Here is a 16,340-nt window from a genome sequence, read left to right as displayed (position 1 = left end):
TATTACACACGTATTCACTTAGCTGTGGACTCAAAACAAGTATTTTACTTTATGAATTCCTCTAAGCCTTTCTTTTCAAGTAGACTCTTCAACATCTTGAAGATATATGCACATACAAAATATATTATATTTTATAGTAATGGTCTAATAAGGAACAAAGTCAAAGCTATATATATATATAAAAAAAAAGCAGGGGCACCAAAAGCATAACCCATCAAAGCCAGACCAAGGTGGTTTTAACTCTATTAAAAGAATCCTAACTTTCTGCAGCCTGCCAAATCAATTTACCTCCCACGACGGAATTTTCTGTTCTCTCTGAATTGCCTTTGGGAAAAAGGACATGCTCTGGTCACAAACAAACCATATTCTTTCCTAGAAATACACGTTTGAAACTTATGTTTCTTCAAGTGCCTGTTAAAGACTTTTTAGTGCAGTGATATCTGAGGACCTGGCCATTTGTAAGCTCATCACTTTTTTTTTGACAGAGCCTTTATGAGTATCTCAGAGGACCTATAACAGCGATCACTGCATTTTCAAGAAACGGTACTTCACACAATGTCATGGACCCAACGGACAGTGAATAAACAGTATTCCTTACTGAAGAATCAATGTTTTATCTGTCTTATATGTTTAATTCAAAATATATGAAGGCTTATTACTTTTTTTTCCTAATGCAGTCTGGATTTGTTTCTTAAAAAACCCACTAGTTTGGATTTATCTAAAGTACATAATGTTTATTGATAATTAACACAAATAGGAAAATAAAAACCATGGTAACAATACACAAGGCTTTAACAGAAATATATATTACCAAATTAATTTGAATAATGTCTTTTAACAACATGGTTTTTGAGAAGCTGAAAGGAGAAACAAGTTCATAAAAGTCCTTATTAATCAGGTTTGCTTTCTGTCATTACCAGCATTCGAAAGGCAGAAAATAAGGCTTACCTAACTGCATCTGTATCAAACTGTAGATTCGGTTTGTCAATTAAGCCCAAGGAATACAGCTGATAAGCCAGAGCACATTTCCCCACCATAAACTGTGCTGTGTTGGTGCGATCCAAACAGTCCACACAGTTGGTTCGAAGAACACCAGTCTAAAGAGAAACACCTTGAACTGTCATTCATTATTCAGTCACCAAAACTACCTCCAACCTACTTTAGATTTCTTTAAGCAATAGAAGATAGCTGCAGGCAGGGTATTATTCCTGAACAAATAATGAAGAACATTTTTTTCATTATAAAAGGTTATATTTGCTGTTCACTTAATACTGCTGCAACAGCATCATTGCACCCTCTAGTCTATATTTGAATTATTTTCTTTAGTTTAACAAGATAAAAATAGCTAACATTTTCCACATGTATCAATTAGTAAAATATGTGCTTTTTTCCCTGATCTATCTCCTTTACTGTACAAACTAAAATATTCAGTGGGTGAGGCCATTTCATTCTTAAAGCATAATTAATATATATACTGTTATATTTGGTTCATTTTCCAAAGTCTTTCTAATTTATTCTTTTCACATTTCTGTTTATGGTTCTATTTCCAATAACAAAATTTATACTATATAGAAAAAATCTGTGGGCGATTATTATTTCAGCTACACATCCTTCGCAAGAGTTAAACACTAGCAGTAAGGCTTTTAAAACTCATTCTCAGGACTTCCCTGGTGGTGCAGTGGCTAAGAATCTGCCTGCCACTGCAGGGGACACGGCCTCCAGCCCTGGTCCAGGAAGATCCCACATGCCGCAGAGCAACTAAGCCCGTGCGCCACAATTACTGAGCCTGCGCTCTTAGAGCCTGCAAGCCACAACTACTGAAGCTCACATGCCACAACTACTGAAGCCCACACGCCTAGAGCCCATGCTCCACAACAAGGGAAGCCACCGCAATGAGAAGCCCGTGCACCACAATGAAGCATAGTCTCTGCTCACCGCCACTAGAAAAAACCAGCGTGCAGCAACAAAGACCCAACGCAGCCAAAAATAAATAAATAAACATACTTTTAAAAAAAACCTCATTCTCAAATGATTAATAATTTTGCATTCAATAAGCTGTATCTCTCTCCATGGTTGCTTTCAGAAAACATCATACACTGTGGATACAGATTCTATTCATTATTAATACAATGTCATCTATACCTGCAGGCGACCAGTGGAAATCACACATCCTCCTAGTTCATTCCACCTGTGTTCAAAAATACACGCTTCAATTAAAAATTTTTAATAACATAATCTATATTCACATTTGGTACTAGCTCTTTATTAAGAAGCAAAGTAATAGGGCTGAATGCCCCTGGATAATCAGCTGATGCAGTTTACTTTCATTCTCTCAGGAAAGCGAATATGCAAGTCACAGAGATGGAATGCTATCCATGCTCTAAAGGGAGACCAGGAAACGAGCATCTTAACCTGCTCCAGCCCTACACTCTTAGCATTTTGTCACCCATGTTCAACCAAAATCTCTCATGCTTTAATTTAAGCGCATTTCCTGTTTGGTCTCTACAGACATGACTAATAATTGCAGGGCAACTTTATAATAAAATCTTCCAAGCCTGATCCTTCTCGCCTCAACGTCAGGAGGCCCCACCTCCTCCAGCTTTTCTTCATGGAGCTTTGTTACAGTCCTTCGGTTGTTTTTACAGTCTTCCTTATTATTTTCTTTCCTACATACTTTCTCCATGTGCTAATGAATGCCTGGGGAAATGTTATTACATAAGTACTATATAATGATATTACTATTTTAATTATTTAAAATATTTTAATTATTTAAAACAAGGTACAGTGAAGAAAATAACACAGCAGGCCTGACTGCTATCCTCAGAAAGGCCTGCTTACAAGGCTGGCCCTTGGCTGGAGTCTGGAACTTCAGTTCCCACCATTCCCAGAACAGACAAGAGTGGCTCAGTGTGCCTAAGCCATCTGTAGAAACAACATGGGTTGCTGAACATCCTTTCCTTCTGCGAGTCTGAAATTTTGGAAGCTGCCAGGCAGAGGCTGCCTATAGGACCACCTCCAATAAAAACCCTGGCACCAAGTCTTTCATCATCTCCCCTGGTTGGCAACATTTCACACACACATCACAAGTCGCTGGGAGAATTAGCGCTCCCTGTGTGCCTCTACCAGGAGAGGACTCTGGAAGCATGCCCATGATTTCCTCTGGACTTCATCCCATGTGCCTTTTCCCTTGGCTAATCTTGCTTTGTTTTGTTTGGTAGTAATAAATCACAGCCAAGAGAACAACAGTATGCTGGTCCTTTGAGTTCTCCTAGTGAATCACTGAGCCTGGGAGTGGTCTTGGGGACCCTGGTGACAGGTGCCCCGAAATTCAAACTATAACAAAAGGATTACTTGCAAAGATGTACACATTAGGAGTTGGTTGTTTTTTGGTTTTGCTGTGTGTGTGTGTGTGTGTGTGTGTGTGTGTGTTTACCATTATAGTTAACTTTACTAACTGAAAATAAAATACTGGAAATATATAATATTGGTCCCTTAAAAGATAAATAAAGCACATTTGCTTGATCTGAAGGAGCTCACAAAGTAGTAATGAGGAAAGACTTGTGAGCAACAATAATACAATGATACATTTTCATTAAAATGTTACTTTAAATACTAATGTATACACTGTTTTATTAGAAAAATCTTCCTGCTCCTATTTAATACTGAAGAATAGAATTCATTACAGAAAATTTTACTTTACAGAAATATTTTATGTAATGTTTATTCTAAGAAGCAAGAGATTCCATGGCTTCCATCTCAGGGTATATACCCACAGAGGAAGCTGCATGCCATCGTGAACGTTCATTCCACAGTCACGTGGGCTGCGTGTCTTGTCTCCCCAAAGGAATAAAGTCATCCATCTTCCAAGGAGTCAAACTGCTCATATTTAGAATATTTTTTATCTGTAAGAGCAAAATTCTTGATTTCTTTTAAGGTTTTAAAACACCATACATACTTTTCATCTGGCCGCAAAATGCTACAGTATGAATCAGGACGGTTTACAAAGAAGCCTGTTTTCTTCACCACACTTTCTGCAATCACGTTCAGGCGATCCAGAACATTACACAGCTTGCTGAGGGCAAGGAGGAAGAATGAGAGAAGTGAGAAGAGCCCACGTCTTAATACATATTTATTCTCACATCTAAAGCAAAGTCTACAGTAATGATACTCAGGGATTTAATTTTTTAAATCTCTGGTTTGTACTCAATAGGAACATTGTAAGAATTAATTTCTAGAATGCAAATGTGTACTCAGTAACTAGCAAGATTTGGCACAAGGAGACATGAAGGGCCTGTAACTCGATAGCAACTATTGGCAAGCCTTAAACTCGGCACATGCCATCCCCCTGCAAGAGCTTTTCCCAAAGCCTTTCACTCCCCAAGAGTGCAGTCAGTTAAATATGGATTCATGAAATGTGAAGAGAGCACAATGCACAGTGCAGTGGAAGGGGAAGAAAACACTGGAAAATAAATTACTACTAATGGCACCAACCTGCAACCAGGCTTATACTATGGGAAAGTGTGTGTGTGTGTGTGTGTGTGTGTGTATGTTTCTGTGTGCGCACACGTGCATGTATCTAACTACATTAAAATGATTCAGAAAAAAGTACAATGAGTCAAGTGCAAAACAATACAGTGACATTTAAAAATAACGGAGACCTCAATATGAGCCTAATGTTTGTATGACCCCTAGTAAATGAATGCAAGTTCCTTGGATGGGATGAGTTTTGAATCAGATCTTGACAGAGAGGTGGGAAAGCAGCCAGTGGAGGGCAGGGAGAGACAACAGGAACAAAGGTTCCAGAATTGGACCTTGGCTGCTGCACTGGGGACAGAACATGAAGGTTAGCTTTTCAGGAACAGAACAGCCCTGGGAATAAAGAAGAAGTTATGCATTCTGGAACCAACCAGGTGATGGGGCTTTAACATTACACTAAGGGGTTTGGATTTACTATAAACAGTCAAGAGTTAGTACTGGTTCATCCATGCGTGAGATAATCTGCAAGTGGTGTCTGAGAAAGTGATTAAACAGGGAGAAAGAATGAAATAGAAAAAAGTGAAACTAATGCCCTTAAGGAAAAGCAGCAGAGTAAAGATGTTCTGAGCTCACGAGATACTTCAAAGAGAATTTCTAAATGGTAAAAATGGTGGGCAAAAAGAATTTGGTCAACTAATTTAAGCCCTCAAATTATACACCAGCAGTTAAACAGCCCCTCAAGCCGGTTCACAAAGGAAATGAAAAAAGTAACATTCACTTTACCAGAGAGATCAGCTTCCTGCTGCTTTACATCACAAGAAGAGGAAAATATAACCAGACGTATGAGCATCTGCTCACCTTTTGGTGTACTTGGCCATATCCCAAGGAATATAAATAATCGTGTGCTCGGGAGGCAAAAACTGGTTGAGGTAGGTCACAGCAGCTACGAGTTCTTCACTCAAAATTCTCTCATGCTTTCTTTTCTCTCGTTCCTTTACCAAAAATTAAACATTTTCAGTGTTCTAACTACCTTAAATCAGAGGAACAGACTTTTAACATAACTTTGCCACTAAGACAAAAAGCTGAAGTGCTAAATATACAAAAATGAAACCTACCTACTCAAATTAAAATAATGCAAAGAAATAAATGCATCACTGAATTACAGTCAACAGATAATGAGCATTAAAGACTCAAGGAGATCAGATTTCTTCCTCATAACTTCCTACAGTCCCAAGAAGCCCAGCTCACCCTACACAGGCCTGTCCTACACACTCCACACTCCACTTTGGCAAAGGAGAACTTCCCAAGGACCAGAAGAAAGGAACCTCCAACCCCAGCCAGCTAAGGACCAGAGAGAAATCAACTGGGCCTACATGGCTAATCCCCAAACTGGCAGAGAGTAGAACGCTTTCGCAGGCTTCATAGGCTTTTTTTTTTTTTTTTGGCTGTGTTGGGTCTTCGTTGCTGTGCGCGGGCTTTCTCTAGTTGTGGCGAGCGGGGGCTACTCTTCATTGCGGTGCGTGGGCTTTCCATTGCGGTGGTTTCTCTTGTTGCGGAGCACGGGCTCTAGGCGCGTGGGCTTCAGCAGTTGCAGCACACGGGCTCAGTAGTTGTGGCTCACGGGCTCTAGAGTGCAGGCTCAGTAATTGTGACGTGGGCTTAGTTGCTCCGCGGCATGTGGGATCTTCCTGGACCAGGGCTTGAACCTGTGTCTCCTGCACTGGCAAGCGGATTCTTAATCACTGGGCCACCAGGGAAGTCCCGTTCATAGGCTTTTAAACTTGACTCTCATAAAATCCTCGTGAGGTAGCCAAGGCAGCCGTGTCTTCCCCTTTTACACTGTGGCTGGATGAACTGAAGCTGAGAGGCGTTCATGGGACTAAACCTGACTGTCCACCTCATTGCCTGCTGTAGCTCCTTAGATGTCATACTGCCTCCCATTCAAGAGGAGCTGGTGCATAGTGTCCAGCTTTCTGGTTGGAGTGCTGGCTCTGCCTCTTACCAGCCACATGGCCTTGAGCAAGGTTCTCAACTTTCCTTGGCCTCCATTTCTTCGTCTGTAAAATGGGTAACAGTAGTATCTCACTTAAAGGATTAATGTGAGGTTTAAATGAGATGAAACATGATAGTTTCTTATCAGAGCATATGACACATGGTAAGGATTAATAAAAATTAACTTTATTGTTATCCTGATCAGGACTTCACGTAGAAACAAACAAAAAACAATTAATTCAGCAATATGGATACAGCACTGAGGTACTATTGCTGGCATCAAAATAGGTCTACACTGTTTTCAACCATGGTGATTACTTTTCAACTGTCATGAATTTAATTAGATAATCACTGAGGAAACAGAAAAAGGGTATCTATTTTGCACAGCTGTATGTATAGAGGAATTAGATAATAATTGATTAAGAACAGCATTAAATCAGTTTGGGATGAACAAATATTTAGCTTATTTTTACATCTGAGAAAATTAAATTGTATACCTATAATTTTCTCAAAAGCACTTTAAGCCAACTAGAGAAACAAAAAGTTTTTGAATTTCTTATATCAAATCTGACATTTAATGAGATGGAGAGATAAGGTTATTTCATCAACTTTCAATCATCTCTATGTAAAGAATCTGCTTTATGCATTGTCTGCCCACAGTGGATTAGCTAGTGGATTGTTTCATCGACCTTCTTTGGTCACAGACCCCTTTAACAACCAGATGAAAACTTCACATATGCAAGTGATTGTTTCAAAAGGTTCAGAGACACCCCCCCAATGGCCGTCCATGGACCCTGGATTAAAGTCCTCTGATGTACAATGACATCAGATCCCTGGTTGGCTTCCTATTGATCCCCAGTAGCAGCAATGACAGTATAAGGATTGCTCCAAAATGTCTGACAAGCAGTGTCTCAAACCTCCACATGGTGGAGTGGAGGGAGGGCAGGAGATAGTGCACAACACAGGGCAAAAGAGAAATCAAGAAAAGTATTCCACTTTAGACACTTCATACGGAGGCAGAATAAAGAGTGAATATCCGTTGATATCATGCTACACACACACGCACACATACACACATTCTTTGACATTTGACATACACACATTCTTTAATGAGGAGTTCTAAGTGAACTGAATAAACACACATTCTTTTATCCTATGAATAAAATAACTAATGACAAAAACAACAGAACATTTTTTTTCTATTCTACAAAACAGCAACTTAATCTCCAAACAATTTTCTAGTTATTGCCAGGATTTTTATGGCAATGAAACAATAAACAAGGACAATTTTAAAATCCACTGACTGCCCTTTAAATATTAAGAAATAAATGTTCATTTGAGAAATCTGGGCAGGAACACTTTACAGCCACATGTATCTGGTATTATATTTTGAACCTGCATATTTAATAGAGAAATAGATTATTTCAAACATCATAAACTGAATTTCCACTTAACCATAGCTTTTAACCACACTATAAGGACTCTGTAAAATATGAAGAAAATTCACTAATTAAGGTCGATGTTTATGTTCTAGCGATAACCTTGTAATTTAGTGCTTCAGCAATAATTTATTTCTATACTAACAATCTCTTATGGCTTATAGTTTACTAGAAGAATGTTCATGAGGGTTCTTATTACTAGAGTTTTCGTTTTTGAATTTTTTGATTACGTCTCTTATAGCTGTTGTTCAATATCAGGCTGAGGTTGTGGACCATCCACCTATTGCCGTATGTTATTCTGAGTTGATGGGGGAAGAGACGTGAAAATGAAACTTCTGAACTGATGTGAACCAAAGTCTAAAAAATGATGTATTTAATACCTGAATGATTTATTTTACAAAGTCAATCCCTGATAGGATGCAATAATTTCATAAAGCAAAGAGCAACAAAGGAAGAAATAAAGCTTCCTGCCTCACTGTCCCCAGCCCCTCCTGCCCACTCCCCTCCTCCGGAGCCACATGCTCACAGGCACACACACACGCCCTGCTCCTCTGAACCCACGCACTTGGTTCTACGGTCCTTTCCCCGCAACTGGATCTCGGTCTGTGCCCCCCTCCTGGGCGGCTCCCAGTACCTGTTCCTCCTCCACTCTAGCTAAGCCATCCTTCCCACCCTCACATCTCAGATCAAGTCATCACCACAGGTAACTCCTCTGCCTTCAACATGTCTTATCCAGAACCTCTTGTATTTTCAGATGGCTTGTTTTAAACACCCCACCTCACCAGGACCCCAGTCCACCGACAGCACTGCTTTCTTCATCACCCTCTCCAAGACTCCCCCTCCTCCAGCTCAGGTTTCATGGTCTGCTTCAATTAGACTTCCGCCAACATCCAAAACTCCTATTATCTGTCTTTCTACATCACGCCTGCCTGGCAGAACTGAACGAACCCAATTATCTACTTCCTCTGTGCTCACAGCCATACGCAAGCCCTGCCAGGAAAAGTCAGGCAATAGCAGAATTTAAGAAATCTTGGGGGACTTCCCTCGTGGCGCGGTGGTTAAGAATCTGCCTGCCAATGCAGAGGACACGGGTTCGATCCCTGGTCCTGGAAGATCCCACATGCCGCGGAGCAATTAAGCCCATGCACCACAACTGCTGAGCCTGCGCTCTAGAGCCCGAGAGCCGCAACTACTGAGCCCGTGTGCTGCAACTACTGAAGCCCACGCACCTGGAGCCCATGCTCCGCAACAAGAGAAGCCACTGCAATGAGAAGCCCTCGCACCACAATGAAGAGTAGCCCCTACTCACTGCAACTAGAGAAAGCCCACGTGCAGCAACAAAGACCCAACGCAGCCAAAAATAAATTAATTAATTTAAAAAAAAAAAGAAAGAAATCCTGATCACCAACCAGAAATTAGCCCTTAGCATTTCCTGGAGGTCTCTGGTCAATCCACCCTCGCACATACATGAAGGCTGTGAAACTTCCACCACCCTCAAACCTCTGCTCTGAGCAGGTGACCGTCCCTCTTACCTTAAGGAGAAGTTAAAGTTATCAGAGAGGAGCATGTACGCGTACACAACACACACATACACACACACACGTACCCTTACTATTCTCTGTCCTCCCATTAAAATAATTCCTCCATGTTTCAGATTTCCTCCTTTCTGAAGCACATGATGCCCCTGATCGTCCTTTCTCTCTCCTGTGTTTTATACCTCTCAAGGATCCCAAATGGATCCTTCCCGCAGGCTTTTAAACACAGCATTATGCTCTCTTAAAAAAAAAAACAAAAACAACATACTGATGAAAACACCAACTCTTCTTCATTTCTCGTTAGGTACTTCATTTCCCCAGGACGAGGGAAGTCCTCCTACAGCTCAGTCCACTTCAGTCAGTGCTCTCAGTGTTGGTAACACAAGGAGCATATTTCCTGTTTTCATCTTACTTGACCTGTCAGCAGCCTTTGCCACTGTTGATTGCTTACTTCCTTCATCATGAAACACGCTTTCTCTTAGTTGTCGTAACACAGCGCTCACCTGGTTTTCCTCCTACTTTTCTGTCTGTTCTTTCCCAGGCTCCTTTACAGACTCTGCCTGCTCTAACTAGACATTAAGAGCTGAGGGGTCCTCAAGACAAGACTGGAGGCTCTTCCCTCTTCCCACTCTGAACCCTCTAAATGGGCATCACCTCCATGCCCATGTCTTCAAATATTGCTGGGACACACATGAGCCACAAAATCACATCTCAGCCCAGACCTCTCTCCTGAGCTTCTATCTCACACACTGGCCACTCACTTGCCAGCTCCTCTGACAGGACTCAATCCATCTCAAACCTCAGCACATCCAAACCGTACTCACCATCTTCCCTCACAGACTGAGTCCACGGCCCCTGGCTCAGTGAATGGCATCACCATCCATCCACCTGATACTCTCCAGAAACCTAGCAATCAAGCCTGACATCTCCCTCTCCCTCATATCAGACCCAGCTCATCACTAAGTCTACTGCCTGTGTCCACGTCTCTCCACCTCTACCACATCACCCGAGTTTAGGCCAGTTACCCTTTTCTGGATAATTCTAACAGCCATCTATGTGGTCTTCCAACATAGACTTTAGCCTTGTACCAATCCATTCATTCTCTAGATTGAGGTCAGGACAATCTTTTCAAAACAGAAATCTGATCACCATCCTCTCAGCCATACAAAACCTTCAATGGTTTTGGAAAGTCAGGATAAAGACCAGACTCATTAACGCACCCTACAAGGCTCTGCATGTCTGGCATAACTCCCTCATCCTCTGGGACCCAGCCAGACAAGCCTTTTCTTCCTTAAATCCACCAAATCCCCTCCTGTCTCAGGGCCTTTGTACCTGCTGTTTTCTTTCTTCTTGGCCTTGTTAATGCCTCTTCGTTCAGGCTGAGCTGACTCATCGCTTCCTCAGGGAAGACTTCTTTCCCCTTATAAGCTCTCATAGCATCGTAACCCAGTGTCGGTACCTCTGCATCACTTCACCATCTCCTCTGTTAGACTGGTAGCCCTGGGAAGGCAGCCGCTGCTTCTATGATTGCCCTGGCACAAAGGAAACCTTCAAAACTGCTTGTCAAATGGTGGACTAAATGGACATAGGATTACTTGGTTTTTAATTAAATTGAATTATACTTACTAACCAACTTCTCAGAATAATCTCAGATACTACTAGTGTGTCGGCCAACTGCCACAAACATAACAAAACCCTTGCTTTTCATACACTCAGAGTTTTCCTGGCCACAGCATGAGATTCTTCCATTTCACTTCGTTGCAACAGAGACAGCTATGATTTGTTTTTAAAATATAAAATTCAGTATTACTTTATTATTGGTTTCTGATTTTTTTTAACATCTTTACTGGAGTATAATTGCTTTACAATGGTGTGTTAGTTTCTGCTTTATAACAAAGTGATCAGCTATACGTATACTTACATACCCATATCTCCTCCCTCTTGCGTCCTCTCCCTCTCACCCTCCCTATCCCACCCCTCTAGGTGGACACAAAGCATGGAGCCGATCTCCCTGTGCTATGCAGCTGCTTCCCACTAGCTATTTTACATTTGGTAGTGTATGTATGTCCGTGCCACTCTCTCACTTCGTCCCAGCTTATCCTTCCCCCTCCCTGTGTCCTCAAGTCCATTCTCTACGTCTGCGTTTTCATTCCTGTCCTGCCCCTAGGTTTTTCAGAACCATTTTTTTTTTTGGTTCCATGTATATGTGTTAGCATATAGTATTATGTTTTTCCTTTTCTGACTTACTTCACTCTGTATGACAGTCTCTAGGTCCATCCACCTCACTACAAATAACTCAATTTCATTTCTTTTTATGGCTGAGTAATATTCCATTGTATATATGTGCCACATCTTCTTTATCCATTCATCTGTTGATGGACACTTAGGGTGCTTCCATGTCCTGGCTACTGTAAACAGAGCTGCAATGAACATTGTGGTACATGACTCTTTGTGAATTATGGTTTTCTCAGGGTATATGCCCAGTAGTGGGATTGCTGGGTTGTATGGTAGTTCTATTTTTAGTTTTTTAAGGAACCTCCATACTGTTCTCCATAGTGCCTGTATCAATTTACATTCCCACCAACAGTGGGAATGTAAGAGGGTTCCCTATTCTCCACACCCACTCCAGCATTTATTGTTTCTAGCTTTTTTGATAATGGCCATTCTGACTGGTGTGAGGTGATACTTCATTGTAGTTTTGATTTGCATTTCTCTAATGATTAGTGATGTTCAGCATTCTTCCATGTGTTTGTTGGCAATCTGTATGTCTTCTCTGGAGAAATATCTATTTAGGTCTTCTGCCCGTTTTTGGATTGGGTTGTTTGTTTTTTTGATATTGAGCTACATGAGATGCTTGTAAATTTTAGAGATTAATTCTTTGTCAGTTGCTTCATTTGCAAATATTTTCTCCCATTCTGAGGGTGGTCTTTTCATCTTGTTTATGGTGTCCTTTGCTGTGCAAAAGCTTTTAAGTTTCATTAGGTCCCATTTGTTTATTTTTGCTTTTATTTCCATTTCTCTAGGAGGTGGGTCAAAAAGGATCTTGCTGTGATTGATGTCATAGAATGTTCTGCCTACGTTTTCCTCTAAGAGTTTGATAGTGTCTGGCCTTACATTTAGGTCTCGAATCCATTTTGAGTTTATTTTTGTGTATGGTGTTAGGAAGTGTTCTAATTTCATTCTTTTACATGTAGCTGTCCAGGTTTCCCAGCACCACTTATTGAAGAGGCTGTCTTTACTCCATTGTATACTCTTGCCTCCTTTATCAAAGATAAGGTGACCACATGTGCATGGGTTTATCTCTGGGCTTTCTATCCTGTTCCATTGATCTATATTTCTGTTTTTGTGCCAGTACCATACTGTCTTGATGACTGTAGTTTTGTAGTATAGTCTGAACTCTAGGAGCCTGATTCCTCCAGCTCCATTTTTCCTTCTCAAGATTGCTTTGGCTGTTTGGGGTCTTCTGTGTTTCCATACAAATTGTGAAATTTTTTGTTCTAGCTCTGTGAAAAATGCCATTGGTAGTTTGATAGGGATTGCACTGAATCTGTAGATTGCTCTGGGTAGTATAGTCATTTTCACAATGTTGATTCTTCCAATCCAAGAACATGGTGTCTCTCCATCTGTTTGTATCATCTTTAATTTCTTTCATCAGTGTCTTATAGTTTTCTGCATATAGGTTTCTTGTCTCCTTAGGCAGGCTTATTCTTAGGTATTTTATTCTTTTTGTTGCAATGGTAAATGGGAGTGTTCGCTTAATTTCTCTTTCAGATTTTTCATCATTAGTGTATAAGAATGCAAGAGATTTCTGTGCATTAATTTTGTAACCTGCTACATTACCAAGTTCATTGATTAGCTCTAGTAGTTTTCTGGTAGCATCTTTAGGATCCTCTGTGTATAGTATCATGTCATCTGCAAACAGTGACAGATTTACTTCTTCTTTTCCTATTTGGATTCCTTTTATTTCTTCTTATCTAGTCGCCCTGCCCTCTACCCCGGCCTTTGACCTGACTGCCTACTCATATACACAAGATAACGTTGACCAGTGTACTCTGACAAGGAAGCACAGAATTATGAAGCCAGGCCACCACTCTGTCCATCTGATCCTTGAACTACAACCACACCCAATTTCTGAATCTAGTCTTTAGATCCCACTACCACATATTATCTTGCCCAGCAGATCTTGTGGATGGTCAATGAAGTGGTTGTATCAAGCCTAGGCTGTGGCTGTTTGACCTCCATGCTTCCTTCTCCAAGCTGTCCTAGAAGCTGAGGCAGAATTTCACCTGCACCTAGTTCACCCCAGAAAATCAGGAGACTTACACGCTCATTGCTCTCTTCCCTAGGGAACACACCACGGATTCTCCCATGTACCCAGGGAAGAGGCCACATGGAATCAGAGGCCAAAGGACAGAGGCTCAGACAGTTCAGACACCGTGAGCCATCACAGCATGATAAATCCACAAGTCTCTCCTCTGGGGAGAGGTAAAGCAGGCTTGTTAAACCCCTCCATGTTGTCCAGTGTAACTGAATTTCATAACCAAACAGATAGCACGTCATACCTTCACTAAATTTAAGATGATGATGGGGGAGCCAAACCTCTGAAGCATCTGGTCAAAGTGAAGAGCAGCCACATGGGCAAATGGATCTGCCTGATCCACTGGGGGGACAAAAAAAATGAGTAAGTACCAGAATGAAAACTGTAAAGAAAGAATAAAAGAAGTACAGTGTTTTGTTTTGCATTATAATGTTTAAAGAAATGCAATTCAACTAATCTTCTGGTAGTTTCATGTCTCAAATTCCTCTCGAGCTTATCAATCATTCTTCATGTATTTATTGAATTTGAATGATTCTTACATTTCTGAATATAAATAATTACATTTATATTTTATAATATAAATAATTTACTAGTGGCCAAAATTAAACATACATATATAAAAGTTATTGCATAAAAATATTAGTAGTCCTTCTTCTAAATGATCTACTCTTCAGTACTAAAACTTCATTAAAACCCAAGCATTTATGAGATTTCTGTGATAGTAGTTCACTATCTCTAAATGTGGGTAAAGAAGAGTTACTATTAAAAAAGACTGTTCCACGCACATGTAATAGGTGGCTTAGGCATCATAGTTGAAATGTCCTGAGACCAGTATAAGGGAACTGATCCTCTAACTTGCACATAAGAAGAATAACTTCCCGCAGTAAAAGACATGACAGAAGCATCGCAGAGTATTTGTTCCGTTTCCACTTCATTTGCAACATCACCCTGGAAAGAAAGGTGCATTTAAAAATATTTTATATCCTTAGAATTTTTTTAATGGAAAAAATTTCAAGTACACAATGAAAATATAATTCCTAGTCTTAGAATGTTTTAAAAGAGGTAAATGTTGATCAACATTCAATGTGCATATTAAAAAAAGGAAAATCATTAAAATGCAATAAAGGAAGCAATTAAAAATAGCAGAGAATAGACAAGGGAAAAATCAAATTAAGTAGCTAATAATACAAGTAATAGATAGAGAACAGCTTGAGTGATATAAATGGCAGAGAAGGAGACGAAAAAAACCAATCACATGAAATTATACAGGAGGTTAGGAAGACCAGTGAAATATAAGAATTCAATTCTGAAGACCAAGGAGGAATAAAAGGACAAAAGAAAGAGATTCCAATAAAAGATGCCTGACGGACAGGAAAAAAAAATCTTGAGATAGCTTTACCTATAAAAGTATATGATGATATGACAAAGAATAATTTTAGAGGCATTAATAATGTACCTGTTTAATTACCCTTGAAATATTCAAAAGTAAAAAATAGAGTTGCAAAATTCTGCTTTTTTCTTAAAGCACCAGTTATAACTATGTTCACTGCTGATATAATTTTAAGAACAAATGTTGCTATTTTAAGGCAGGATCAAAATCCAATGTCTTGCTCAATCTGTCTACTCAATCACACATCTGCCTAAGATTCAAGTTGTCTGTTGCAAAGAGAGATGGAACACTCAAAGGACATTACATGACTGAAGGCAGGACAGATAAATTTGTTGTTATTTTCTAGGGATGAGTAGAGAAGGAGTCTGTCTTGAGCCAAATGAAAGCAGAGGGAAGGGGGTAAAGGGTTTCCCATGCCTTGCTCTACTCAGTCTTCTTATCAAGGATGCATTTCCAATGAGTGCTCCCCTCCAATTATTCCTTGGGTGGAGGTGCTTTGCTATTTTAGTCTCTCCACTAAATATGTACTACATTTTTTCATATATTACAGAAATGACTCATCCTCCAAAACATTAGACATTTCATAACCCCCTAAGGTATTGCATAACTCTAAGACAGTTGATTTTTCAGAATATATGTACATTAGTCATATTTCTCACAAGTTTCCGATACTCTAGAGAATTCATTATTCTCTTGATGATGTCCCAAACTAAGAAATTCCACTTTCTAAAATTCCGCTTTGCTTCACCTGCCAGCAAAGCTGATGTAAAAAGTTAAATCGCCAGCAGTGTTGTTGTTTTCCCATCTTACCTCACAGTTTGCACCTCTCTTGAGAAAACGGGTCCCAGCGAACTTACTGGATCTTCTAGCTATTAAAGTGACATACACAGGTCGTCCATAGATCAACAGCTCTTGGAAATCAAGTTAAAGCTGTTTAGCATTCACGACTGTCACACCAAACCAAGAGAATCATTGCACCCAATATACTTTGTCCAGTAGGTTAAAGAACACCAAAAAGCTCCACCCAAGAATGGAACAACACTGGGTCTAACTGTTCTTTCCAATTATGCAGGTATTAAGGCAAAAACGAACCCACTCAGGAGTGGTTTCCATGAACTTCAGAGGAAATGGTAACCAGATGTAGGGTTATTGGCCAAGGGAAGACCTGTGGTCCCTCCTTATAGCCAAGT

The 16,340-nt window shown here is 40.2% G+C and overlaps 1 protein-coding gene across 2 annotated transcripts in view; it reads right to left on the bottom strand.

The window, feature by feature from the left end:
• FIG4 (FIG4 phosphoinositide 5-phosphatase) overlaps window positions 1-16,340 on the bottom strand; it is a 137,994-nt gene that overhangs the window by 67,710 nt on the left and 53,944 nt on the right. For both annotated transcript variants that reach the window (XM_089921926.1, XM_022554244.2), the window contains exons 8-14: window positions 15,961-16,061; window positions 14,546-14,708; window positions 14,005-14,102; window positions 5,335-5,468; window positions 3,956-4,072; window positions 2,143-2,188; window positions 949-1,097 (exon numbers count right to left, since the gene is read on the bottom strand). In XM_089921926.1, coding sequence (XP_089778052.1) covers window positions 949-1,097; window positions 2,143-2,188; window positions 3,956-4,072; window positions 5,335-5,468; window positions 14,005-14,102; window positions 14,546-14,708; window positions 15,961-16,061 — 808 coding nt within the window. The remainder of the gene's footprint in view (window positions 1-948; window positions 1,098-2,142; window positions 2,189-3,955; window positions 4,073-5,334; window positions 5,469-14,004; window positions 14,103-14,545; window positions 14,709-15,960; window positions 16,062-16,340) is intronic.

The sequence above is a fragment of the Delphinapterus leucas genome, chromosome 12, assembly GCF_059928025.1.
Source record: "Delphinapterus leucas isolate spDelLeu-1000000601 "Yukka" chromosome 12, BTC_Dleu_Yukka2, whole genome shotgun sequence".
Classification (NCBI taxonomy): Eukaryota; Metazoa; Chordata; class Mammalia; order Artiodactyla; family Monodontidae; genus Delphinapterus; species Delphinapterus leucas.
Note: the sequence above shows the minus strand (reverse complement) of the source record. Positions and strands in the feature narration are given on the sequence as shown.